The sequence below is a fragment of the Lactuca virosa genome, chromosome 4, assembly GCF_052849685.1.
Source record: "Lactuca virosa cultivar CGN04683 chromosome 4, Lactuca_virosa_CGN04683_v6, whole genome shotgun sequence".
NCBI classification, from domain to species: Eukaryota; Viridiplantae; Streptophyta; class Magnoliopsida; order Asterales; family Asteraceae; genus Lactuca; species Lactuca virosa.
The window spans coordinates 121,638,992-121,666,903 of NC_136429.1; the positions used below are offsets into that span (position 1 = coordinate 121,638,992).

At 30.0% G+C, this 27,912-nt stretch overlaps 1 protein-coding gene across 2 annotated transcripts in view; it reads right to left on the reverse strand.

The window, feature by feature from the left end:
* The window catches only part of LOC145107292 (phytepsin-like), a 40,178-nt gene extending 14,184 nt beyond the window's left edge, over positions 1 to 25,994 (reverse strand). Inside the window, exons 1-5 of one of the 2 annotated variants that reach the window (XM_079044147.1) lie at positions 25,895 to 25,994; positions 25,025 to 25,378; positions 18,178 to 18,238; positions 328 to 422; positions 125 to 237 (exon numbers count right to left, since the gene is read on the reverse strand). In XM_079044147.1, coding sequence (XP_078900273.1) covers positions 125 to 237; positions 328 to 422; positions 18,178 to 18,238; positions 25,025 to 25,378; positions 25,895 to 25,933 — 662 coding nt within the window. In that variant the 5' untranslated portion in view covers positions 25,934 to 25,994. The remainder of the gene's footprint in view (positions 1 to 124; positions 238 to 327; positions 423 to 18,177; positions 18,239 to 25,024; positions 25,379 to 25,894) is intronic. The other variant, XM_079044146.1, reaches the window with a different exon arrangement.
* Positions 25,995 to 27,912: the final 1,918 nt, after the last annotated feature.

The following is a 27,912-nucleotide window of genomic DNA, read 5'->3' on the forward strand; positions in this document are numbered from 1 at the left end:
TGTCAAAAAAAAGTTTTGTGATCTCTAGGTATTTTTTTATGCATTTTTATGATTTTTGAGGTTTTTTTAGGGTTTTTTTGTTTTCCAAATAACCCTTCCCTATATATATATATAAGAAACATACCACAATGGAACAACATTGCCAATAGAGATTTCCTTGAATCCAAGCCCAAGGATACCGTCAAACCTCCCCGCCAAAAATGTGACACCAGACTCCCGCGTTGCCTCAATGAATATCTAATTATGTCATAAAATGATATTTTTTTAAATTTTGTCTTTTTACTAAGTTGAAGCTAACAAGAATAAGGACGTTGTTGTGAAAATCACCTGATCGTCAACAATTAGATCACCAACTTTAACATTATCTTGGCTAAAATTTCCAGATATTGAATCTGTACCATAGTGGATAGTAGCAAATTTGCCTACAAGTATGAAAACCAATATGTATAAAAATATTAGTTAGAGTGAAAACATGGAAAGTTCAAATGTTTATTACTAATATATGCACAAGCGATTGATCGGAATTGATTTCTAGTTAAACGGTACATGATAATGAGATGACATGTATAAACAATTTCAATGCACCTAATATGTATAAACAATGTCAATCTAAAATAAAGCCACATCAAGTGCACAAGTTTTAGAAAAAAATAAATATTCTCCTGTCTTTTCTTCCTACCTGTTCTCCTATTCGTATAAGATTATAATATGTGGATATCAAGAATTACCTCTCTTAATTTTTACACGTGTCTTGATCTAGTGGGTAGGAAGATAAGTAGGAAGAAAAAATATGAAGATATTTGATTTCTCCAACTTTTATGTAGTTATGTAACTATAAACAATGTCCATGTACCTACTGTGCAAACAAGACGGTGGCTTCATATTAATAAAGAATTTCCCAACAAGACTGTAAGTATTTTATTATGATATTTAAAAAAAACATGTGACTATAAGTGTTTTATGATAACAGATAAATTTCATGTGAATGTCTAAAATTTATGACATCTAAAAAACGTAATACATGTAACTAAAAGTATTTTATAGTCACGTTTTAATTTTTATGTGTATATAAATGTAAAAAAAATAGTAACAATAAAAAGAAAAAAAACATGTAACTATAAGGGTTTTATGGTGACAGTGTTGGAAAGTGAAATCGTTATTTGGAGAGAGTTCAATTTTCCCCATTATCTAAAATATTTTAGTTTTCTCTCTTTACTAAAATTTCAACATTTTTTCCTTCTTTAAAAAAATTAAATGCTTTGATTTCTCTCTTTCTTAAAAAAAGACCTAAACCGAATCCCTCTTATCTATTTTTCTCTATTGTAGCCGTCGTCTAGTAGTCGGTGGTTCCCCTCTGCTCCACCTCCTCCATTCCTCACCTCCACCATTATATCTTCACCACCACTCCCGACTACAAAAAAAAAAGAGAAGAACAATAAGGAGCAACATATGCAAGATTGCGATTACAAACCTATACACCTTCTTCGATCCATTTTTACCACCACATGGAGATTCCGTCTCCAACCTCACCCTTAGATTCTCTGGTAATCGAAAATCGGAGAACTTAATCCAATATTCGTCTCCTTATGCTTCTCCTTATTCATCATCTCCATCTCCATGTTCCTGCTTCTCCTTGTTCATCATCTCCATCTATAGTTTCTCATTCAGATTCTTTTTTAGGTAAAGATGATTACTTGTCTTTCATGTGATCGAATTACACTTTCTAAAATAAACTAAGTGATTCTGACTACATTTGTAGGTTGTTTTACCTCAATCTTTCAAACGTCGACTGCAAATTTATGAAATGGTTGTGTAAGTCCCGAATACCTCCTATCTTTGTGTTTTGTTGTGATTTTTAGTTGATTTAGACGATTATGCTCCAAGTTCCAAGTTCCTAGATTCAAATTCGACTCATATTCTACAAAGAAGGAGAGTTTGGTCAGGGGATGTGGTTCATCAGTCTTGACCTCCAAATCTAGCAGGATACTTAGATGGTCTTTAGTTAAAATCCTCATCTCTTGAAGAGGTTGTTACAGAAACAATATGACATAACTTCAATGGTCTAAAAATGAAACATATTAGTTAAAATCCCTTTAACTGCAGGAAGTTGTTGATAAGTTAGGGTCACGCCTGGAGTTCATACTTCAGCACCTAATATGTGCCTTTGGGAAATACTAGGTTACTTCACAGTCTTTTGTTGATTATACTTACAAACAAATTGTTTAACTTTATCTGAAGTTTCATGTTTTTATGGTATGTAGAGGAGGAATATTATAATTGTTTATGATGATATTGGTACTTTAACAGATTCAGTTGGAGGGGAATTGAATCAGGTAATGTATATTAAGGTCAGACAAAAGTTGTAGTATTTTGTCCCACCCGAAAACATGGACAAGGTATATATATATATATATATATATATATATATATATATATATATATATATATATATATATATATATATATATATATATATATATATATATATAGGGTGAGGTTCAATAGAGAACAATAATTAACCAAGGAACTAAGGAACCAATATTTTTTACAACTTTTAGAACTTATTTTTTATAAAAAAAAAAACTAAAAATACCGAAATTCATAACTTTTTATCCTTTTTCCAATGATATCAAATTCAATTTTTTTTACGTCAAATTGACAATGTGAATCTTTGAAAATTCACAACGTGAATCCGGATTCACACGGTGAATCCGGATTCACACGGTGAATCCGGATTCACACGGTGAATCCGAAAAATAGTTTTCACATTCACAATGTTAATATATGAATTTAGATATTTTTAGATTTTTTTTTCGATAAAGAATAAGCTCTAGAAATTGAAAAAAAGATTTGGTTCCTTGAAGAACCAATAATTATGGTTCTCTATTGAACTTTTCCCTAATATATATATATATATATATATATATATATATATATATATATATATATATATATATATATATATATATATATATATGAGATTTGGTGTAATGTTTTACCTATGATTTATTTTTAGGGAAGTCTTGGCAATATGACCGAGGAGTTACTGATGTTGAATACAAAAATACATACTATTTCATGATAGGTAGTGTTTGGGGTGGTTCTAACACCATCAAATCTACGTGTTTTTCTATCATATGATAATGGGGACGAAAGAACTCTTTTATCACGAACTTATCTTGAAGTGAGACATTGGAGATTCATAGGGTTGGTATTGCTTCGGCTTGATGATCTTATAGATAATTTATTTGGAGATATGATGTTTTCAAAGATAGATCTTCAAATTTTCTAATTTTTAAGACACAACAAGTTGTAGGACATGAGAAACAACTATATAAACGAAGTGTCGCATATTCTATGAGACAACAAGTTGTATGTCGACCTAACAAATTGCAATCTCTTTACTAATAGATTTTTATTATTTATTTATTTTGTAAGTTGTGACTTCCACATGGATCAAGTTGATGATGAAAAGTTGGAGACCATCTCGAGTTGGACTGATTAAAAATATCCATCATGTCCGAAGATTTCATGGATTGGTGTCATTTTTCCACATATTCCTCTTGTTGCTTGTATAAATGAGTGCTTGAAGCGAAATCTGTTTTAGTGGATTGACGAAGCTAAAAAGAGTTTTATCTCATTAAATCAAAGATGTCAGCTGCTTATATTTTTTACTTCCATATTTTAAGAAGATATTTAAATTATAATATGATGGTTTAGATGTGGGTTTGTTAAAGTCCTTAATCAATGTGGAAATGCGGTTTCATTTCAAAGTGATATTTGAATGAAGCCAAACAAAACATTTCCACTTACGATGAAGAGATTTATACCATCATTTGGGCTCTCGAGCATCTGAATCACAATTTTCTACCTAATGAGTTTTTTTTCTTTTTAAAAACACAATACATGCGAGTGTGTAAATGTCAACATAAACTCAATCGTTGTCATCCAAAATGGGTTGGGTTCTCTAAACATATTATTTTCCCTCAAAATAAAGTTGGAAACTGTGTAAAGTTGTTGATGGTTTAAACAGAATGAACGTTTGTTTATGTCTATAGAGGATACATTGCTACGATTTGCAGTAATCAAAGATTATTATGAAAAATATTTATAACTTCGGTTTGGCATTAAGAAGTTGTTTAAAGGTTACCACTGGTGATTTCTAACAACATAAAGGTTTTCTTTTCAAAGATAACCGATTATACATTCCTCGATACACTTTACAAGAAAAAATTATTCGAGAGATATACAAAGGAGTGGTTGCTATTTATTTTGGGATAAATAAGATACTAGAAAACCTTCAATAAAAAATATTTTGGTTTAAAATGGGAAAATATATTATGAAACTCATCGAGTGTGGTGTCACGTGTCATGAAGATAAAAGTCATGGTCAAAAGATAGGTCCGTACACCCTCTTCATATTCTAAATTCTCCATGGAAATATGTTAACATGATTTTTGTTCTTAGGTTGCATCGTAGGCAAAGAAACAAAGATTCTATCATGGTGATTGTTGTACGATTCTTTTAATTGGCTCACCTTGTTCCTTGTAATGATATAAACAAACCAAACGTTCATCGAATGAACTGTTCATGAAGCATTCAACTTGAAGTTCATTTATATTTGTTTATTTAATAAATGAACAAACATAAACACAAATTATTGTTCGTTTAGTTAAACGGACGAACATGAACAATGATCACGTTCGTCAAATTATGTTTGTGAACGCTCATTTAATTTTCTTTTATGTTCATATATGTTCAAATGTGATTGATTAAATTATTATATTAAATATTAATTTATAATTTTGTATGTTCAATTATGTTTGTTCATCTCCGTTCGTTTATGTTCGTTTGTTTATGTCCGTTTAGCATATTTACGAACATAAGCAAACGAACATTAACAATATAATTTGCTAAACGAACGAACATGAATAAGAAAACTAGTTTGTTTATATGTTCTTGTTCATTTATTTGTTCAACTAAATTAACTGAAAGAACATGAACAAGCCCTCGTTCTTGTTCTTTCGGTTCTTTTACTACCTAATTCCTTGTAATAAAAACATGGATACTTCTCATGTTACACATCTTTATTCCAGAGAAATTTCAAGGCTTCATGGAGTTCTGAATGCCACTACCACAAATTGTGATGTAAAGTTCACGAGTCACTTTTGGCGAACAATTTGGATAAAAAAAATGACATTTTGTTAGAGTTAAACACTACGTTATGTCCATAAATTCATAACTAGGCTGAGGTAATCAATAAGCAATCACAGAAGCTTTTGAGAACTACGATGAAGTCGGATATAAAATAGTGACTTGGTTTTGGAACATGTTTAATTTGCTTACCACACACCTAGTTGTACCACAAGTTGAATTGATTTTGAAGTTCTATACGATATGAATCCAATCACTGCGATTATCTTAACTCCTTTTAAATCTAACAACCACATGTAACACCCGTTTCCCAAATTGGATCAGTTTATAAAGGAGTCAATGGCTGGGTTTTTTAGGAAAACCATATGCCACCATGTGACATGAAGGGTGTCACAATGTGCATGACAATTAAAGATCGCGCATCAAGAATGGTTATCACTGCGTGATGAATGGTCTATCACGACGTGACAGCAGCTGCAGCCTAAGCCCATGATTGCTTAGGGTTTTCTCCATATTTAAGCACTTTAACTTCAAGTTAGGGCAACCTTTTAATCCTATAACTTCTCCATTTCGAAAACCCTAGCCCCTTTGAGTATTCTTGGAATTCTTTGCCATTTGAAGTCTTATTTCTCATATTTTGGTGTGGAGCTTGAAGACCAAGTTCTTGCAGAGTGTTTTGGTGAAGAGCTCAAGTGTTGATCTAGCAAAGGGACTTCATTTCTGGTCAATTATGATTAAAAAGCTTCCATCTTAATCTTTAGTTTGCTATATCTTGTAGTTTGATCATATATGTCCATTTTGGTCCATGTGAGCTTGTGCTTTGGAGTTGAGTGACCTCCAACACCTCTTGAGCTAATTTTATCCCCTAACAATCTTGTTGGACTAGGAAAGTTTGCATCTTGATCATGTTCTTGAAGCCATGCATGTTTTGTAAAGGTTTTATGTTATTAAGGACTTAGGGTTTAGGATATTTTATTGGAGTGAGCTCCTAATGTATAAAGTTGGAAACTTTATCCATTAAGTCACTGTGAAAGAGTAGATATGAAGATATTGACCTGAAATTTATGATGACTTATAGCCTAGAGAATTACTATTATGGCTGCTTGAAATCTTGATTGGTAATGTTATATGCAAGGTGTACGTTTTAGAGTTGTATACGATCAGGATTGTATAGCCTGAGAATGATTAATTTATTCTTATTCCCTAATCCTTGTCTGAATGTGGGCTTAGGGTAGAATCACTTATTTGACAATCTATTTGATCTTGTATTATGTATAACTTACATGCACAAGGCAACCAACGGTGTTGATAGGGGTTCTAGCAGTGCAGAAGCAAGTGTGGAGAGTCCCAGCGAGAGATTCTAGGAAGTGTAGAATTATGCATATGGTTTTATGTATGCACGCATGTGAGGGGGTAGCAGATGGTTGCGAAATGACACGAGAGTCTTGGAATAGTCCTTGGAACGAGTATTGATATGTGTGGAAGGTAGTGTTGGGCCCACACTACTGAAAGCACAAAATCAATGCTTTAGTCAGGGAATGTTTCAGGATTACCGAGGTGGGTATGTATAGTGTGGGTTTGCTATGCATTGTTTTGATGTGCTTTCATTATCTTTTAGATTTGGGATGAAGATCTTCCTGTTGGAATAATGTCTAAGTCCATAACTATATTTGGTATGTACTTTACCCGATTGGCATGGTCCATTTGGGTTGCATGGCATCATTCATTTGGATAGACTAAAATGAGAGAAATAACACTTAAGGTTTACTAATATATTATAAGTTCTAATATATTAATAAGATTATTTAATTAGTATTGATCAAGAATTAATTTGGAATTAATTAAGTGATCAAAAGGAGACTAATTAAATATATGGGTTGATTGTGTAAATCATCCATACTTGTATAGTGGGCTAATGCTCAATGGATTATCAAGTTGGGCTAAAACCCATAGGATGCTCCATGGATGCTCCATGGTGTTTTTGTACCCATGGATCATGGAAATGAAAGGCCATGACAATTAGGATTTACATGGTGTAACCCTAATTGTGACAAACTATATAAGCATCTTATTCTTGACAAAATTGAACCATGAGAGAACTATGTGTGTATGGTGAGGGCTAGCCGATTTCACGAAGTGGTTCATTTCTCTCTAAGTTATTCCAAGTGTATTTGATGTTGTGTGAACCATTTGAGGTGTCACACTTGGGGCACTCGGCTCTTAAGCATCAAGGAATCAAGCTACATAAAAAAGGTATGTCTTCTAACTTGTTTTATTACCCAAGTATCAAAGATTGTATGCTAGATAGGGTAATACCTTGGAATATTCATATTTTCATGTATAATAGAGAAAACATAGATCCAAGGTATTTAGGGTTGCATGTACACTTAGGAGTGTTAGAATGCTCAAAACTCAACAGTGGTATCAGAGCCTAGGCTTGTTTTCACTTATACTTGATGCAAACTTGTTTTTTCAAAGCTGAAACTGTCCAGACCATAAAACTCAATGAGTTTATGCAAAAAACTCAACGAGTTCATCATTTTGGGCATGAACTCGACGAGTTCCTCAAGGAACTCGAAGAGTTTTGGGTGCTGACATCTTACTGTTTGATGTTTTTGGCTGGAATTGGACTAGGAACATTACCCTAAGCTGTTTTTGAACTTGTAAAACTGTTTTGATGTGGTAATGTTCATGCTAATCCAATTTCAAAGATAATTGTCAATAGATTCATGTTTTGTATTAGTTTAAGGATTAGGCTAATTACATGAAAAAGTTTGATTGAATTATCTTGTTCTTATGAGTTGCTTAGATTAATAGAAAAATTATGTGAAATTGTTGTTTTCAATCCAAATTAATCTAAGAGTTGGTTCTAAAATGTGTTTTTTGTAAATTGTCCTCAAGTTATATGAAAAGTCACATTTAAGATTCATAAAACTCATAAATATTTCATACGTTATGAATAAAGGAAAAGTTACATTCTTTTAATAGTTTAAAGTCTTCCATAACTTGTGCTCAAGTTATGAAACTTGAAGAGTTTTTTGTATTAAAACTACTTTAAACACATAAGTTATGGAATTGAATAGTTTTGAATATTTTCAAAACTTGCCCTCAAGTTTTGGAATTTGAAAAGTTTTCCCTTATGAATACTTTAATTCCAAGTTAAGCCCTTAGAATTTGAAAAGTTAAAATTCAACCCTTATACTTTATAATATTATAAGTTAATAATATTTATATATATGTATAAGAGCAAGTCGTCTTACCATTAGTAGGCCTCATTCACGAAGCCGGTCTATAAGGGGGTATAAGGTTGCTGCCTATAAAATGGCAGCTTAATGGGTGTCCACTCTCACCCACCGCTTCCTTGACTGGTGGAGGGTCGTTAGCCGAACGGGTAGGACAAGGACTATAATTCTCCCTTCATTAAAAGTATTAATGATAAATACTAAGTAACTAAACTTTTATAAATTCCCAATCTTAGTTACTTAGGAAAATATGAATTTGGTGCTAACCCATGAAATTACACTTTGCACTTTGCTTAAGTCGGTTAGTGAAGCGTGTGTGGTTAACCGGCACACTAACTGGATTTAACAAGGTAGACAAAGGGTAACTTAATGTTTATCATAGGATTGGTGGAGCGCGTGTGGTTAACCGACATATCGATTAAGTGATAAATATTAAGGGTACCAAGTATATTTGCATGGTTATTCATACCTTGTTTTGTGATCCTCGGCATCCCAGTCACAAAACCTGAAGGGCACAATCGAGATTGAAACATGCCATTGAAAAATTCAATGAATCTCAAAAGAATCTAGGAGTTTCAAAACCAATTAAAACCTAATAAATTATTTCGTTTTTCATGGTGGAAATTGGTGAATCGTCATTCACCTACCTTCAAATATTTTATAGCCTGGATTACGGCATCCCTCTTCCAAGTTATAAAATATTGTGTTGGGTCCTAGCCTTAATATTTCATATTGGGTGTTATATTAAGGACTTTAGATCAACTATCTTGATTATCTCCCAAAAGATGTCTAGTTCAGACATTTATGATCTTCCCAAATCTCTTGGAACTTCACTTCCTCCACCTCCTCCAATTATTTTTCCTAACCCACAAGTTCAAGGTCACTCAAGCCCTATTGGCAAGCAAGGTCTATGTGTGATCACATCTTGGAGATGAAGTCACATATTGACAAGCCGGGAGAGTTGGGTGTCAAAGTCTTAAGGAAGTTGGATGTTCAATCACTTTCTAAGTCACATAGTGAGTTCCTTTGGGACTACTATGAAACATACTATGACATGACCCTTAATGATCTTATCTATTTGCTTGGTGCTGCTGAATCAGCAATGGTTTGAGGACTAGTAAAGCAAATTTGATTAGGAGATCAACTTCCCAATGGACATTGACAATGGTAACATTGGATATCTAGAAAAGGCTTTCTCTTCCCAATGGAAAGGGATCGGCCATAGTCAACTCGGTTGACCAAATGGTAAAGAGAATGGCTAAGTCTGAGATATTCCCATGAACCTTTCCCAAAGGGTCCATATGTGTCTATTGCCAAAGGAAGGGGCATTGATTGCGAAGCTGCCTATTTACCTGAAAGATCATAAGGTTGATCAAGTCAAGAAGTTTGACTCTACTTAAGGTAAAGTCCACTATCTAACTCTGTTAAGTTTCTACTCTGAGATTCTTATTACATGATGTGACTGGGTCACATGTTGATGTTTTAAGAATCAAATAAAAGTGAAGAAACTTAAAGGAAGTATATGCTGATTCTGATCGCGAAGATGGATTTCGATCGCATGGTTCGGTGATCAGAATTTTGAGCTGTTGCTTAGGAGTTATGATATATTGCTTAGGAATAGATAACAACAAGTTTTTCATATGCTTTTTCACTGTAAGGATAAGTTTTTCCGCAAAGTTTTAAAATAAAATAAAAAGGTTTTAATTTTATATTTATTTCAAATATCCTTACAGTGGCATTTGTGAAAAATGGTTGTTTATATGATTCCATTGATAGCAATATTGGAAAAATGGACTTGATTCTTTCGTTTGTGGTAGTGTCATAATTTACCAAATAAGGAAAGACTCTCATCACCCAAGGTTTCAGTTGGATAGAAACTTGGAAATCATGCAAGTTGTATAGTATGATGAATGAGAATTTTCATGTTTGGAAAATTAAGATTAATTCCTTGTTCACATGTATATGTGAGTCAAGTGAAGAACTAAGGGATCGAGTACACATTCTGGTGCACCGGTCAAGTCCACCACAAAAGATCTACAAGACTATTCGTCATGATTTACTAAAGTTTAGTAAATATGGTTATACTTACAAGTTTAAGTATAACATTGGAAAAGTTTCGATGTATACCAGAACAAATGAAAAGAATCAAATTAGGCAGAAAGATAAAAGTTTCTCAAATCTGAAAAGATGGGAGAGTACTTTAGTATCAGGTTTTGTGATCATCTTAATGATTTAGAAATCATATCACAATTAGTCCTCTAAGGAAATCTTAGTGCATTTCTATGGCTAAGAAGAGGAATCAAGAATTGCTGAAATGGTTAAATCAAAAAGATGAGTCATACTTTGTTCCAAAACAATTCTTAGAATCATACTCCAAGATTGTAACTTGAGTGACATATCTTAAAGAAAGGTTTATAACACTTGTCAAATGTAAGAGTAAAAGTGTCCTACTCTTTTACATTTGAAATTGGTAAGTTGTGATGTTTTGGATAAAACAAAGACCAACTTAGGCCAATTGTGTGAAGTGTTTGTCTTGATAAAGAATCTGCACTATCTCTTGAATATTTGACAAGATAGTCTTATATGTCAAGAGGACAGTGGGAGTCTTAAAGATCCTGAAAGATTTCAAGAGTCTAATCAAGAATAAAAAACATGTAGTTTATCACTAGCACACGACGTGAGGTTTATAACCTATCGTGTTGACATATTTCTGTTTCTATGCCCATTCCAGTTAAAGTTGGCTTTGCATATGAGTTCTGAGAGTTCTCAATTGTTTGCATAACAACTTGGAAGCAATGGCAGGCCCTTGTGCTGCCAGGTGGCAAGAAGTTAAGACTGTACAAGTCAAGTCCATATGAGTTTGGATTTGATACTAACCTTGTCTTGAGATTATGGTTTTGACAAATTCACATGGATAGGAACACATACACCATAAAATCTAAGTGTCATAAGGTTTCTCTTCGATTCATGAAAATGATGGTAAGGAAACGCTTTCACTGAGTAGATTTTTAGCATATAGCAATTGTGATATTTGCATTCTCAAAGTCGTTAGTGGAGCGTGTGTGGTTAACCGGCACACTAACATGGACTTGTGAGAAATGGCAAAGGTCTAAACAATTGAGACTATGATTACGGCATCCCTTTTCATAGTTCTGAAATTGTTTAAACACATATGTGTGATATCTGAAGAAAGGTGTATGATTTTGATAAAGTTTTATCAAAGCAATCTCGTATCAGAAATCTGAACTTTGGTAACAAAGTCAATAAAGTATTGATTTCTAGAAGTCCAGCTAATTTCTGGATACATTTCAAAGCTAGTGGGGAGCATAAGTATTATGCTAATAATCATCATGTTAGTGGGAGCATGATAATTATGGTAAGTATTGCAAATTAGCAATGTTAATTATAGAAAACAAAAGTTTCAATTCTTAAAGTTGTAGGGGTTGGAAAAAGTTGTTTTGCTATAATTAAGGGAGAGGAAATTATACGTTATTTCAATTCTAAAAGCTTAGATTGAGGTTTTAATCATCTTTAGTCAATGATATATATATATATATATATATATATATATATATATATATATATATATATATATATATATGAATTTCATGTTGGAATGGCTCAACATAAGGAAATTCTATATATGAGTCCATTATTTGCGTTCTAAAATTCGATTATGATTACGGCATCCCTTTTCTTAATCTGAATTTTGAGAACATGGCAAATAGAAATAGAAATATTATAGCAGAAAGACTTTTCTAGTATCATGTCTTTATGTGAGACATCATGAATCGTGTCCCATTTGCTTTGGGTACAGGATCGATTGCATGTGCTATAATATTTATCCTTTCTAAATTTTCCAAATGTCTGAGGCATTAAGAATGGGAAAAGGTCTAGAATTGGATACGACTAAAATGATTAAGCAATTGTCGAGAACAATCTAAGGTTTACGAAAGATTGGTTGCTCAGGGACAGTTGGAAGTATAGTGTTAATTCTGGAAGGACCATATTGACATATTCTGAAAAAAGACAACTCTTGTTCATAAGTGATAGTCAAAATGGGAATATGGAAATGTTTCCACATGTGGAAATTATTCAATCTGTGTAAGATTAGGAAACTTAATGCAAGAAGGATGTTTCCATGGAGTTGATCTCCATTGGAATACTCTGTAATGTCTGTTGACAAGTCTTTGTGACTTTGTGTATAATCATTACAAGAGGATCAGTTCATATAAGTTTAGAATCTAACAGATTTAGGCAAATGACATGAATTTGGAGTTCTTGCATTTGCGGTAATGATTTGTGATTGTGAAATGAGAATGATTGGAATTATGTTCAATTGATCTATTTCACAAAGTAAAGATCATAGACAAACTTAGTGTGTATACTTGGTGTATGGCATAACTAATGTTTAGACAAACATAGTGTGCATACTTGGTGTATGGCATGACTAGTGTTTAGAAAACATAGTGTACATGCTTGGAGCATGGGACAACTAGTGTTTTAATTCAAGTATAAAGTTGATAGTTTGAAACAGTATGCAATGAATGATGGGTAATCAATATGGTGATAAATAAAAGGTGTGTTTATTTATATTCATAAGTTCTGAGACCATATTGTATTCGATTATTCTTGTGTTTCACTTTGCATGTTTTGACTTCCAGAATAACTAGGTCGTTCTTCCTGAATGACTAAGTTATTCAAACCATCCACAGTCGGTCATATGTTGGAAGTAGATATGAATCAAGACTGTCATGGGTTGGCTTGTAGAGGTTTAAGATGTTGGACAAAGCGGTGCTACAACACTCATGAGTGCTCATAAGTTCTGAGTATTGGATTCAACCCACACTCATTTGACTCACTTCATGGATTTTATCAAGAGTGATCATGAGACGATAATATCTTATATTCTTCAAACCTAGAGATATGAGTTGTTACTATGAGTTGGTTGTACATTGATTGCACGAAAACGCATTGGTAACTCGATGTTATAAAACGTGTCTTTGTGTATGATTCAACAAGTAGTAGAACAAGTCATATGAGTCGAAGTTTATCCATTCCTTTTACCTTCGGGATAAAAGCGATATCTGTGGGCCCCTCGATGATTTAATGATGACACATGTGAGTGCTTGGCCAAGCCAGGACTGATTTGATCTGTTCAATCAGTCAGTCATCATAAATCGAAAATCGAGAAACAACAAATGGACAGAGAGAATGATTTATAATCCATGTCTCAGTCCATATGATATCTAGAATGGAGGAATATATGATCCCTTATCTAATGGACAAGTCATTGACGAGATCAGAGTTCAGTTACAACGTCAGAGTTCGACATCGGCTTAAAGAGCTACGATTGCTAGTCGGTTCTTGAAGTCATACTCAATAATAGTTTTAGACTTATCCAAGTGGGAGACTGTTGGATTAGTGTCTAAGTCCATAACTATATTTGGTATGTACTTGACCCGATTGGCATGGTCCATTTGGGTTGCATGGCATCATTCATTTGGATAGACTAAAATAAGAGAAATAACACTTAAGGTTTACTAATATATTATAAGTTCTAATATATTAATAAGATTATTTAATTAGTATTGATCAAGAATTAATTTGGAATTAATTAAGTGATCAAAAGGAGACTAATTAAATATATGGGTTGATTGTGTAAATCATCCATACTTGTATAGTAGGCTAATGCTCCATGGATTATCAAGTTGGGCTAAAACCCATAGGATGCTCCATGGATGCTCCATGGATGCTCCATGGTGTTTTTGTACCCATGGATCATGGAAATGAAAGGCCATGACAATTAGGGTTTACATGGTGTAACCCTAATTGTGACAAACTATATAAGCATCTTATTCTTGACAAAATTGAACCATGAGAGAACTATGTGTGTATGGTGAGGGCTAGCCGATTTCATGAAGTGGTTCATTTCTCTCTAAGTTATTCCAGGTGTATTTGATGTTGTGTGAACCATTTGAGGTGTCACACTTGGGGCACTCGGCTCTTAAGCATCAAGGAATCAAGCTACATAAAAAAGGTATGTCTTCTAACTTGTTTTATTACCCAAGTATCAAAGATAGTATGCTAGATAGGGTAATACCTTGGAATATTCATATTTGCATGTATAATAGAGAAAACATAGATCCAAGGTATTTAGGGTTGCATGTACACTTAGGAGTGTTAGAATGCTCAAAACCCAACAGTGGTATCAGAGCCTAGGCTTGTTTTCACTTATACTTGATGCAAACTTGTTTTTTCAAAGCTGAAACTGTCCAGACCATAAAACTCAACAAGTTTATGCAAAAAACTCGACGAGTTCATCATTTTGGGCATGAACTCGACGAGTTCCTCAAGGAACTTGACGAGTTTTGGGTGCTGACAGCTTGCTGTTTGATGTTTTTGGCTGGAATTGGACAAGGAACATTACCCTAAGCTGTTTTTGAACTTGTAAACCTGTTTTGATGTGGTAATGTTCATGCTAATCCAATTTCAAAGATAATTGTCAATAGATTCATGTTTTGTATTAGTTTAAGGATTAGGCCAATAATTTCTCTTACAACTAAGTTATATAAAATTTTTATTGAGTTTTTCAATATTGTTTTGATACACTATTGATATTGTTTTAGCGCATTGCTATGAGTTAGTATTATAAAGTACATAACATGTTAGTTGTGCTTTATTTTAGTTTTTCGAAGTTGTGATTTGATTGAGTTTTGTGTTCAGGTCATGAGTCATTCATTGTTCTACGTCGTGAGTCATTCATTGTGAAGTAGATATCGAGACCATGCACCTTAATAGGTTGATTCGTTTCTTCCTATTGTGGGAGTTACTTAAGAACCTTGATATGTTGGATTTATTCTTTTTATCATGGAAGTTTATCTAAATACCTTTATAAAGTGGGATTTTCCTTTATATTTTGGGAGTTGCTACGAGGTGGATCGTAAGTGAATGACCTCATATGTAAGCTTTTGAATCCATAATAAAACACTTAGCATTCATAAGACTTCATGCTAAACTATGGTTGTGATGTAGTATTGTACACGTTGCAAAATCTTATGGGTTTTGTTTTAACATATTTTGTACACATTATATGTCATGACTATTATATCAACCATGGTTTTTTAAATGCTTTAAAAATATTGGGGCGTAACAAGAAACAACATTACATGTACCTCCTCAACTAACTTTCTAGTCGACAAAATTTTAACTCTAAGGCAAGTCACTCCAGGAGTTCCAAATAACCAAGATAAAATGAATATCATATGTATGAAATAACAAGCTTGTTGGTGTTTATTCAAGATAAACTTAACATCTAGAAGATGATTATTGGTTTATGATATTATTTAGGCTTGGGGGAGTGGGGGTTGCATAAACATGGCAAAAGAGTATGTGGCACCTAGGTGAAATGACATATACCGCCCCACTAAACATGGCATTGCAAGATAGCAAGTTAAATGGTATTGGAATGTCGAGTCATATATCTTTTTCTCTTTCTTCCACTTTATATATTTTATTCTTATTCTTTCCACAATGCACCACTCCCTCATATATGGAAAGATGATATAGAATATGGAAAAAATGGTGTGAAGTGTCTTTGCAATGGTTACCATTCTCCCTAGCCTTATTATCATGTAAATAACCTCGTAGAAGTCAATTTTAGCTACGGATAAACATAAAAGTTATATACATATTAAACTTGTGTCTTCGAGTATATATAGACCAAGACAATACTCTAGTCTAAATAAGAAACAAAGACCTCATCACATATACTACAATTTGATGATATACCATATTTATTTTGATTAACCCATCAATCTATACTTTGTGTTGCAAGACAAGTTGGAACTTCAGAATATAACTTTTATCATTGTTTTATATTTTGTAGAAATGTAAAGTAACCAGAGTTTTTTATACAAAAATACACATTTAATTTAAATAAAAAGGAGAACCTATATCGAAAAGGGATCATTAATAAACATTATATATATATATATATATAATTGAATATACCCTTAAGGGCATATAAGTTTAGGTACCCAAACTCACTATACTACGATCGTTTTGTATCATATATATTGTAATCCTAAGCTTATATACCTTAAAGGGTATATATATATATATATATATATATATATATATATATATATATATATATATATATATATATATATAGCTAGGTTCAAGTATTCTAACTAATTATTGTACATCTATCGTATGCTATGAGAATGATAAAGAAAATATGTTGTTTGATAATATAAATACGTTCAATCTTACATAACTATTGTCATTAACACACATTCTCACTAATTAAATCGTCTATAAAGTTATTATATACTTACTATTATTATTCTTAATTCTGTCAGAATGTTTTATTGAGTCGTATTCTGTCAGAATGAAAATGAGTGAAAAACGATGTGTGAGAACAAAAAATAATAATAATTAACGAGAATGCATGAAAATGACGATATTCTTATAAGGTTGAACGTATTCGCATTGCTAAACAACTTATTCTCTTAGTGCTTATTATAAAATGTTACTTTGACGCCCTTTGATTTTGAACTTTGTAAAGTTCGTTAACTTAAAAAAACTATTTTATTATGTGCTTATTTTTATGAATGTATTGGTATAAATTCGAGGCGATCAATGCTTCGACGTAAATTTAGGACTTTTGTTTGTTAATTTTTAAAAAAAAATCATATCAGTAGAAATTTGAGTTTCTTTATGTTTCAACATAATCTTTGTGTATGTTTCTATACTTATTTTTATGTAGGTTTTCTACATATAAATTGGATCATATACAATACACTTTCATTCGACAATATAAAACGAAGTTGTCATATACATCTTTACATTCTTCATCGAATTACTTTTTAATATGTGGCTTTTACGTCCTCCCCTCCCTCTTGACGTTGCTATTTAGTAATTTTGGTCTTTACTTTTGTTAACTCCTTCAATTTTTGCCTTTTACTTTTTAAAATTACACTTTCACCACTTAACTTTGAACTTTCTAAAATGTCACGTTCACCCCTCTTAACTTTGAACTTTCTAAAATATCATTTTTGCCCCTCCGTTTTCTAAAATTTCATATATACCCCTTGTAGTATACATAATCAGATTCTCCTATGTGTTGGTTTAGATTCGAGATGGTAAACGCTTCGAATTATATTTAGAACTTTCCTTCGTTAATTTAAAAGTAAAACATACATGCTTTTTTATGTACGTGTCAGTATAAACTCAAGTTTGTATACGTTTTGACGTAATTTTTTTGTTTTCACTTTCATGCTTATTTTTAACAATTTTTCTTTACTTGGCTTAGGTCCATGACTTTTATGCTTTGCCAACATAAATTATCCTAAATTTCTATGCATGGATTTGGTGTATGACGCTTGTGGTTGGACAACTTACATCCTTATAAAATTCTACTGCTCCTTAAAGAGTTTTCCTTTTTAAGTCAATTATTGTCGCATCAATACAGAACGGATAAAATTTTAGTTAAAACTAAATAACGTTTTTTTTTTTTACAAAACAGAAGTGTTGTTTTCAAATTAATTAATCTTTAACATCTTGTAACCTTCATTGGTTATATAGATTGATTATCTACAAGGTAATATAGGAACAAAAGTTTTAAGCATGTGGTACCAAAATATAGAACTATATAAGCATTTTCTACATATGGATATTTCATAGAGTTGGTAGATATATAAGCTTCAATGCGATAGTTGTACGTGCAACCTTATACCAAAGAAAGTAATTTAGCGGATAAGACGAATTAACTAACCATTTGCTTTGTAAGTGCTTGATTTACTTGACTCGTATTTCATGTGGCTAGAGCAAGATGCCTGCAAGAGTAGCATAAGCCTTGTGCATTAATTTACTGGTCATATCTTGTATGCTTCATTATATATATATATATATATATATATATATATATATATATATATATATATATATATATATATATATATATATATATATATATATATATATATATATATACAGAGAGAGAGAGGTAAGCTAAATTGAGAAAATAAAAAAAAGTTGAAAATGAGGGAATCATTCTTAATCAATAATTTTTTTTTTCATAAAACCCTCAATCGTATCGGCGGAAAGCGGAAAGCAATAAATGTATGTTTTCAAACAAAACATGTATCCTTAAACTGTGCGAATAATTACCTTAATATATAAAAGACGTAATATTTTTAGTTTTTTTAAGTAGCTATTTTTATCGAAAAATGATTTTAAATATATCAAAATTTATAACTTTTTTATTTTCTTTAAATAGTCATCCATATTGACATAATTTTAAGATAAAATATATTTTTATAGTTTCAGCTCTCGTTATTAATAAGTGAATAAAAGTGCATCATGTTTTTATTACAGTACATTTGTTATTTACGTATGAATAGAAATTATGCTTAATTTTTTTTACAGTTTAAGTATTAGTCATATATGAATATAACATGTAATAAACTTTTTATAGTTTACATCAGCTTTTGTCAAATGTTATATTCACATATGAATAATATGTGTATTACTTCTTTTCACAAGTTATATTCATATATGAATAACACATTTGTCAGAATTTTATTATAATTCATATATGAATAAATAATTCGAATTTTCAAAACATTTTGTCTTTTATTAAAATACTATTTATTCATATATGAATAACAAACGAACTATAACAAAAATATGATAAATATTTTATTCATATATAAATATAAGATATGACTAGAGCGAGTATATGTTTTATTCATATATGAATATAACATGTGACGAAAGATGATGTAAAAATATATATTTTAAGTAGAAAACTTTATTACGTCTTATATTCATATATCAGTGACACTTAAACTGTAAAAAATATTAAACATACATTTTATTCATAAGTGAATAATAAATATAGTGTAATAAATTATTGATGTATTTTTATTCACTTATGAATAACGAGAACTGAAACTATAAAAAAAAATATATTATCTCAAAACTATATCAACATGGATGTCTATTTACAGTGAATAAAATATTATGAATATATTAAAATAATTTTTGGATAAAAATAAATTCTTAAAAATTAAAAAAAAAACAAAAAAAAACGTTATTTTGAATATATTAAGGTAATGATTAGGATAATTTAATGAAACATGTTTGGTTTTAAAACACACGTGTATCATTGCCCATTTTTGTCGGTACACCTAAATATTTTGCGGCAAAATAAATATAAAACTGAGATTGATTCCTCATTCTCTACCTTTTTTTCAAAGTATATATATATATATATATATATATATATATATATATATATATATATATATATATATATATATATATATATATTCAAATATGACAAGAATTTTATGAGTAGCCAATCATTTGGGATGTACTATTCTAAAATGCAAAATAACTAAAACTTTTTGAAATTAAAGTTTTAAGATTTTCTTAAAATATTCTAAAAGAAATTTTTTAAAATTTTTTAAAAATATTCTTACAGAATATTATACATATAATTATTCCAAAAAAGTTATCATGACCAAAAATTTGGTAGAATATTTAAAACAACAATGCAAACTAATAAAACAAAATTTTGTTTTGTATATTTTTTTTTTGTATTTTTTCAATATTCTAATTGTTTTCTAATTTAATTTCAATAAATGACTACAATTATGTCCACATGTCTCACAGAAAACTTATGGCTTCAAACGGACTTTTAATATATATATATATATATATATATATATATATATATATATATATATATATGGAAAGGTTCTCGACCACATCATTTTTAATATTTTGTTATATCTAAAATAACAATCAAATATATACTAAATTTATTAACATTTTATTTAATTATTCTCGTTGTTTGAATTATTTACAATGAATAAAATGTAGATTTGATTTTATTATATACTCATTTTTTATTCACATATGAATAAATCATGTATCATATTTACATATGTATAACAAAGTTTATCTATATGTTGTTCACATGTGAATAAATAATGAATTATAATAAATATCATATACATAGTTTAATAACATGTAAATGGTACATACATCGAGAGATTTTATAAATAATTACTAAAAAAAATTATATTTATGAAAAAATATAGATTAACAAAAATACTGTTTATGGAGACTAAAAAAATAACAAAATTTTGATATATTAATTTTTTTTTAAATGAGTGGTCAACACTTGTTCTCTCATTCTTAATCTTTGTTTTTGTTCACGTTTGAAACAGCTAAGAACAAAAACAAAAGTTGAAAACACGATAACGAATATCGTCCATATAACTTTCAACATTTTATTATAACTAAAAACTAGCCGAATCTATCAAAATTTGTTATTTTTTATTCTCATACACTGAGCATGCATATCGATATAATATAGTTTTAATATATTTTTTAATAAAAAAATCTCTGTATGTGTATTATTCATATATCTGAATATTATTATAAGTATATTTTATATTCACATGTGAGTAAATTATATATCTAATTTTAATTTTAATTATTTCAATATTTACATATGAATAAACCGGCTATTATATTTTATTCACATACAAACACCGCACGAATAAAAAATTATAATAAAAATCTATTCAAATTATCGGCCTTTATTCTCACGTGCTTAGAACTTACTCTAATATTATTACAAATATTTTTATATTCACATGTGAATAAACTATGTATTTAATATATATATATATATATATATATATATATATATATATATATATATATATATATATATATATATATATATATATATATATATATATATAAAGAGAGAGAGAGAGAGAGAGAGAGAGAGAGAGAGAATAATTATTAACAACGAACTAAGAAACCAATCTTCAGTGTCGAAAATCATAATGATCAACGCCCAAAAGAAAATTTGTAGATTTACACATTGGACGCGCATGCAACAGATTATACTAAAAAACTTACTTTGATATTTTGTATAAATTTTGTTTGGCTAAGTTTTTTTTATCGAAAATGAAGCCGAATATTCCATTATTCATAACTTTTCATTTTTTTCATTAGAGATCAATATTGATATATAAAAACGAACTTTAAAAAAACATTCACTTTGTTTTCTTTGTTTATTGGAAAATTATTTTTTTATCGAAAAAATTAATAAATATATTAAAATTCATATTTTTTTGTACTCTTTAAATTTAAATTCATATTGACAAAAAAAAGTAATTTTTTTTTTCAAAATTTTAGCTTAAATTTTAATGTGAATATGATTTGTATCAAATTTTATAAAAAAAATTACAAGTAAATGCTTATTAAATCTATTTTTTCTAGTAATTATTAATCATTTACTTGTGAATTTTAATAAGTTCAACTATAATTATCGGTAAATTGATTTATGTATGATCAAAAGGTTAAAATCGACAAAAAAATCAAGTGAATTTATGTAGATTCATATTTAATTTAGTTAGATTCAAAATAGAACTTGAATTTTTGTTCGAATTCACATATAAGTTTCATATATCTATTTTTGAACGCATTCACATTGATATTTTTAATTCATATCTATGATCAAAGTGTGAATGTGGACTAACAAATCGATAGATTTTAGCGATTTTTTTACATGATGGTCATGCGACTTTTGTAGATTTCAACATTTTGATTATATACAAAGAAATTTAATGATAACCATGTGTGAATTTACTCATATGTAAATGATCAAGAATTATTGAAAAAATCGGATACAATAAGTATTCACATGTGAACTTTTTTAAAAAATTGATAGAATTAAAGATTCACATGAAAACCTGAACATAAATTTTTTAATTTTTTTTATATATCACTATGAATGTTTATATAAAGAGTACCAAAATATATGAATTTTGATACATTTAATTTGTTATTATAAAAAATAAGCTTTAATTTTTCAAAAAAAAAAAAAAAAAAAACAAAGCGAGTTTTTTTGAAAAATTTTTTGTCTTTTGTTTATCAACATGGATCTTTATTTTAAGAGAACGAAAAATCATGAATCATGATATATTCTATTTTTATTAGATAAAACATAGTCTAAAAAAATTTAAATTAAAAAACAAAATCAGTTTTCAATATAATCTAGTACAGACGTTTCCAATATATAAATCAATAATTCTTCATTTGGCCATTGATCACTTTAGATTTTCATGTTTTAGATTGTTTTCTTGTTTAATAATGATTTTTTTTTGAACTTTTTTGTTCATATATATATATATATATATATATATATATATATATATATATATATATATATATATATATATATATATATATATATATATATAAAGAACTATATTTATCATTTCCCGGTTTAATCACACAATTTTAGTTTGGTTAAACAAGCCCCTTATTTTGGATAAAAGTTATGTCGTGTACATTGTGATATGAAAAATGTGGGTTTTATTGTTTTTGTCCCCTTTTTGTTCTAAAAAAGTTAATGTATCGAAATTTATAACCTTTTGTCTATTGTGGGTGTTTAGAATTGTTATTAATATGTGCTTTTAGTAAAAATGTTTATTGTCCTATGAATTTTTGAAAAAGAGCTTCTTTGAGTTAATTTTTGTGGTGGAAAAAGATAAAAAGTCAATAAGGTGTTATTAAATAGTGTTTAACTTAGTTTTTTAGAGGTAAACAGTGATACGAAAAACTAAAAACTAAAAACCATAAAAAAGTTAAGATTTTATAGCTTTTTGAAACTCATTTATTTTGTCTATCCAAAAAGCCGTTTGAAAAGTGCTTTTGAACAACTCAAACTTTTTCTTTTATTCTCTCTCTTCCACTTATAAAACCACCCAATTTAATTATTCAAATTCATTAACAATACAACCGAAACCCATTTTTACTTAAATGATATTTTTTTTTTATTTTTTTTACTTAAAACTACTAGAAATATTAAAAATAATATTTTATGTTGAATAAAAAAAATATTTATTTTGAAAGTTTTGATAAGCTTGAAAAATCGGCAAGATCTAAAACGAAATTATGATAAATCTTATTAAAGAAATCAAAACAGTTTAGAAACTATAAGTTAATAAGCTAATTTGAAAAGCACTCTCAAACAGCTACTATATATCTATATATGGATACCAAGCACACCAATTTTTTTTAAATGGATTTGTTTTTTTTTAAGAAACTAAATTGATCCTATCAAAATTAATTGAGATTTTCTAACATGTGTCCTAAGGGCACATATAAAAAGTATTAATTATGAAAAATATTACCATAATTAAAATTAAAATACATTTATTATGGAAATTATTAATGCATTTCATATTTAATTATGGTAATATTCCTTATAATTAATGTAATTTACATTTAATTATGGTAATATTTGTCATTAATTAATACTTCTTATATGTGTCCTTAGGGCACATATTAGAAAATCCCAAATTAATTGCTTTTTAGACTAAATTATAGAAATAAGTAATGTGTTTGTATGAAAGTTGCTATTTCAGACTAATAGAAAAATTAATTTTTTCCATTCGCTTTTCAACACCAAGAAAACCCAAAATTAAATAGTTTTCTACTAAAAAAAATGAAAGTAAATAAAAGAAACCAAATTCGAGCGGTTTTTCAATCCAAAATAAGCGAAAATAAATTATAAAAGACTGAAACTGAATGGTTTTTCAACCAAAATATCCAAACCTTAATATATATATATATATATATATATATATATATATATATATATATATATATATATATATATATATATGACATCAATTATAAATTACTGATATAATAACTTCTTACGATAAAAAAAAAGTCTAAAAACAAAAAATAGACAACGAATAATTGTCGATATTAGAAATTTTTTTTAATAGTAAGCATACGTCATATTTTAATAGTAAATATTTTAATAAATATTATCATTAAACAATATTAATTAAATATATACAAATATGACAATACATTGTCTTATATATTGTCTCAAAGAAATAAATTATTATATATCATTGGAAAACAATATATTACAATACACTGTTTAGAAATGAATATGTTTATAAAATATTTTTAAAACTATTTTATATTACCAACATAAACTCAAAAAATAACATCGGTCAATATATATATATATATATATATATATATATATATATATATATATATATGGGACGGTTCCCTTGATATTAAAAAAAATTGAGATCTTAAAATTCAACATCGGTCACATATTTACCATTTGTCCCTCTAGCGTTTTCAGTGTACAGACAACAACGGAGTATACCTAATCATAAATAATTATATGGCAGAGAAATATAATCTTATATGATTATGCATGTTATACGTATATGCCTAATTATAAATGTTTATACACATATATTTGTTCACAGATTGAGTAATCATATATCATTATAACGGTTGATGGCAGTAGAGGTGGTGACGGCGGTGACGATGATATATATGTGACGAAGGTGGCAGTAATGAGGTCGTTTAGTGGCATAGGTGGTGGTAGTGTCGGTGACGGTGGCGGTTGTGGTGGTGGGGAAAGTGGCGAAGGTGAAAGGAACGAGCGGCGCTACATAATCATTTATGATTATAACTGGCCCACTGCGCCGTTACGCCGAAGGTTTAGAGCGACAAATGTGAATTATATATGTATGTATGTGATAACTTACCGAAAATAAGCATTCTGACGAAGGTACCCACAAGTTAGCACTAGCTGTATCGAAGATCACATTAAATTTCTGAGGTGGGGTTCCAATGCCGATCTCACCAAAGTATTGAGCATTCATATAGTTGTTTAGTGCTATGATATCAGATTTCGTGGAATCACGAAGGTTATTTGAACTCTTTGTGTACTTCCTAACAGACGCGTTTAAAGTGACGTCTGAGCTGGTTTCACTAAATTTCACTTTCTTTAGTTTTATCCTAACAAGCTCATCCACTGATGTGGTAGATACCGGAGTATAGACAAGAGTTGACAAGGATAGTAAAATTGCTAGAGTTTTCAACTTCCTTCCCATGTTGACCTACATGTTAATTCACCATTAAGATCAAGTTAGTCATATGTCAGCAAGTATATACAAAAGTTGTTTAATTATTAGCTACTAAGATACCATAAATCTATATTAGGAAAACTAAACCTTAGGAATATAAGAGCAAATAAACTTGGTCGTTACAAAATCCAGGTGTCATACAACATAAACTTATTAGACATTGACAAATAACGTCAAAATCTGTGTTATCAAATGTAAGATCATTTTTTTGCTTGGATGTTATTTATATTAACCTTAGTTAAGCATATAAGCTCATAAAAATCAATAATAGGAGCCACCTAGTTGGAACTCAAAACACATCTACCCAACATCTATTTCTTGATATTACTCAACTACGTCAACTCTTGAAAGGTTAGAAAAATAGAACAAAAAATAACTAGATTTGTGCCTAATCATGAGAACAATCAAAACCATAAAATACAAAATGTTTAGAAAAGCATGTTGAATTGACTAAAGTGAGAAAAAGAAGATTGAATTCTGGAATCTTACTCGGCTCTTGAACATTACTATATTTAAACTCAAAATCATTGCATGCAACCTCAACAACTTTTATCATATATGGAGGAAAACACAAATATTAATAAAGTTTAAAGAGTTAACTAATTCTCAGAAGCTACGAAACTTGAAAACAGCATGAAATTATGGGTTCATACGTATGACATGATTATCGATTGGAAATATATGATAACACATGAAAAATACAAAATGAATGTTTATAAGGTTGACAACACACAATCCCTTTTAATTAGACAAAACTGGAAAAACTGGTCCTTCTTTGGATGGGTGGAAAAAGTTTCCTTATAAAGAAAATGATAATTTAGTTTACTTAACGATTTTTGCTGTGCTTTTATTCCCAAACTTTAACTACCCAATTTAGTTAATGATTCATAAACCAAAATCACTGACTAAATTTGAACACGAAACCAGAAAAATGAAGGTGAGGCCACAAATCAAAATAAAGAAGAGTTCAAGTCAAATATTTCGAATCCAAAGTTCGTCGGTTACAAATAGTCTTCGCTCATTAAATAATAAAAGCAATATAATAATGAGAAGTGATTCCTACGCAACAGTTTTTTGTCATACATAACAATTCATGCATTATATAGTTGTACAATACAACATTTTAAAGCACCAATTGTTATGTATGGAGAAAAATTGTTGTGTACGGATCGGTTCCCTATAATAATAGAGTAAATTTCACAAATGGTCTCTGGTTTGAGATAATATAAACATGGTCACTACTTGGTTTTTTTTAGGTAAAAATTGTAAAATTGGTACGTATGTTATGCAAAAAATATAGATAAGATCCAAAAAGTTTTTAACTTGTATGGAATGTCCAAAATCAAATATTTTATGTGGTTTTAGTCCTAAAATTAAAAACCTCTCATGGTTTTAGTCCTTAAAAGACTTGAAATGACCGTTTTGCCTTTTCCTTTTCTTTTTATTATTTCATATTTTGTTAATTAAAAAATTGAAAAGAAAAACATTAGGCCCATTTATTCCATCTAGGGATGAAAATTTCACCCGACCCGGTGGGGAACCCGGTTGACCCGCCCCAATCGGAGACGGGTATTCCCCGCTAAAACGGGTTCGGGTACGGGACCGGGGATCCCCATTATACTAACACTGGGGATGGGGCCGGGGCTGGGTATAACAATCCCCAACCCGCCCCGCCCCCGTTTTGATGACTATATATATATATATATATATATATATATATATATATATATATATATATATATATATATATATATATATCATTTATTAAATTTTGAATTAAGTCCACTAAAATGAATTGATCTATATTAGACCGTCAGAGAAAGAGCCCGTATATCAAATTATGCTCCCAATTCCAAGAGTTCGTCAATCGTCACTTCATTCGACGATCTGTATACCAAATCATCACTTTTCGTTTTGGTGCTTGTTAAACTTTTTGATTGATGTAAACTGAATCTGATTATGGCATCTGGTTTTGATCGCTTATTAAACTTAGTTTTTTTTGTGTAAGTTAGAGTTTATTATGTTGATAGATTAGGGATAGGTTGGGGATGGGCTTGGGAAAAGCCCAAAATACAAAGGGGAGGGGGATTTGATTCCCTGCATCCGTTGGGGGTGGGGATGAGGATGGGGACGATGTTAGACACTCGGGGATGGGGACAAGGATGGTCAATCCCGCCCCAAACCCGCCCCATCCATCCCTAATTCCATCCATCGTACCCTATCTCTCTCTCTCTCTCTCTCACACACACACACACACACACACACACTCTCTCTCTCTCTCTCTCTCTCTCTCTCTGACCTAACCCAGATCTTTTTCATAGTCAAAATTTACCCCCCCCCCCAATCCATTGTTAGGATCCCCTACTCTTCTCAGCGATCCAACCCCACTGTCGATCTTATGAGCATAACTCTGATGAATCCTCCTCCCCACCATCGTTTATGACAACCAGCACCATTGCACCGTTACCTGATTGCCAAACCACCAACATATCATCGTTTATAATATT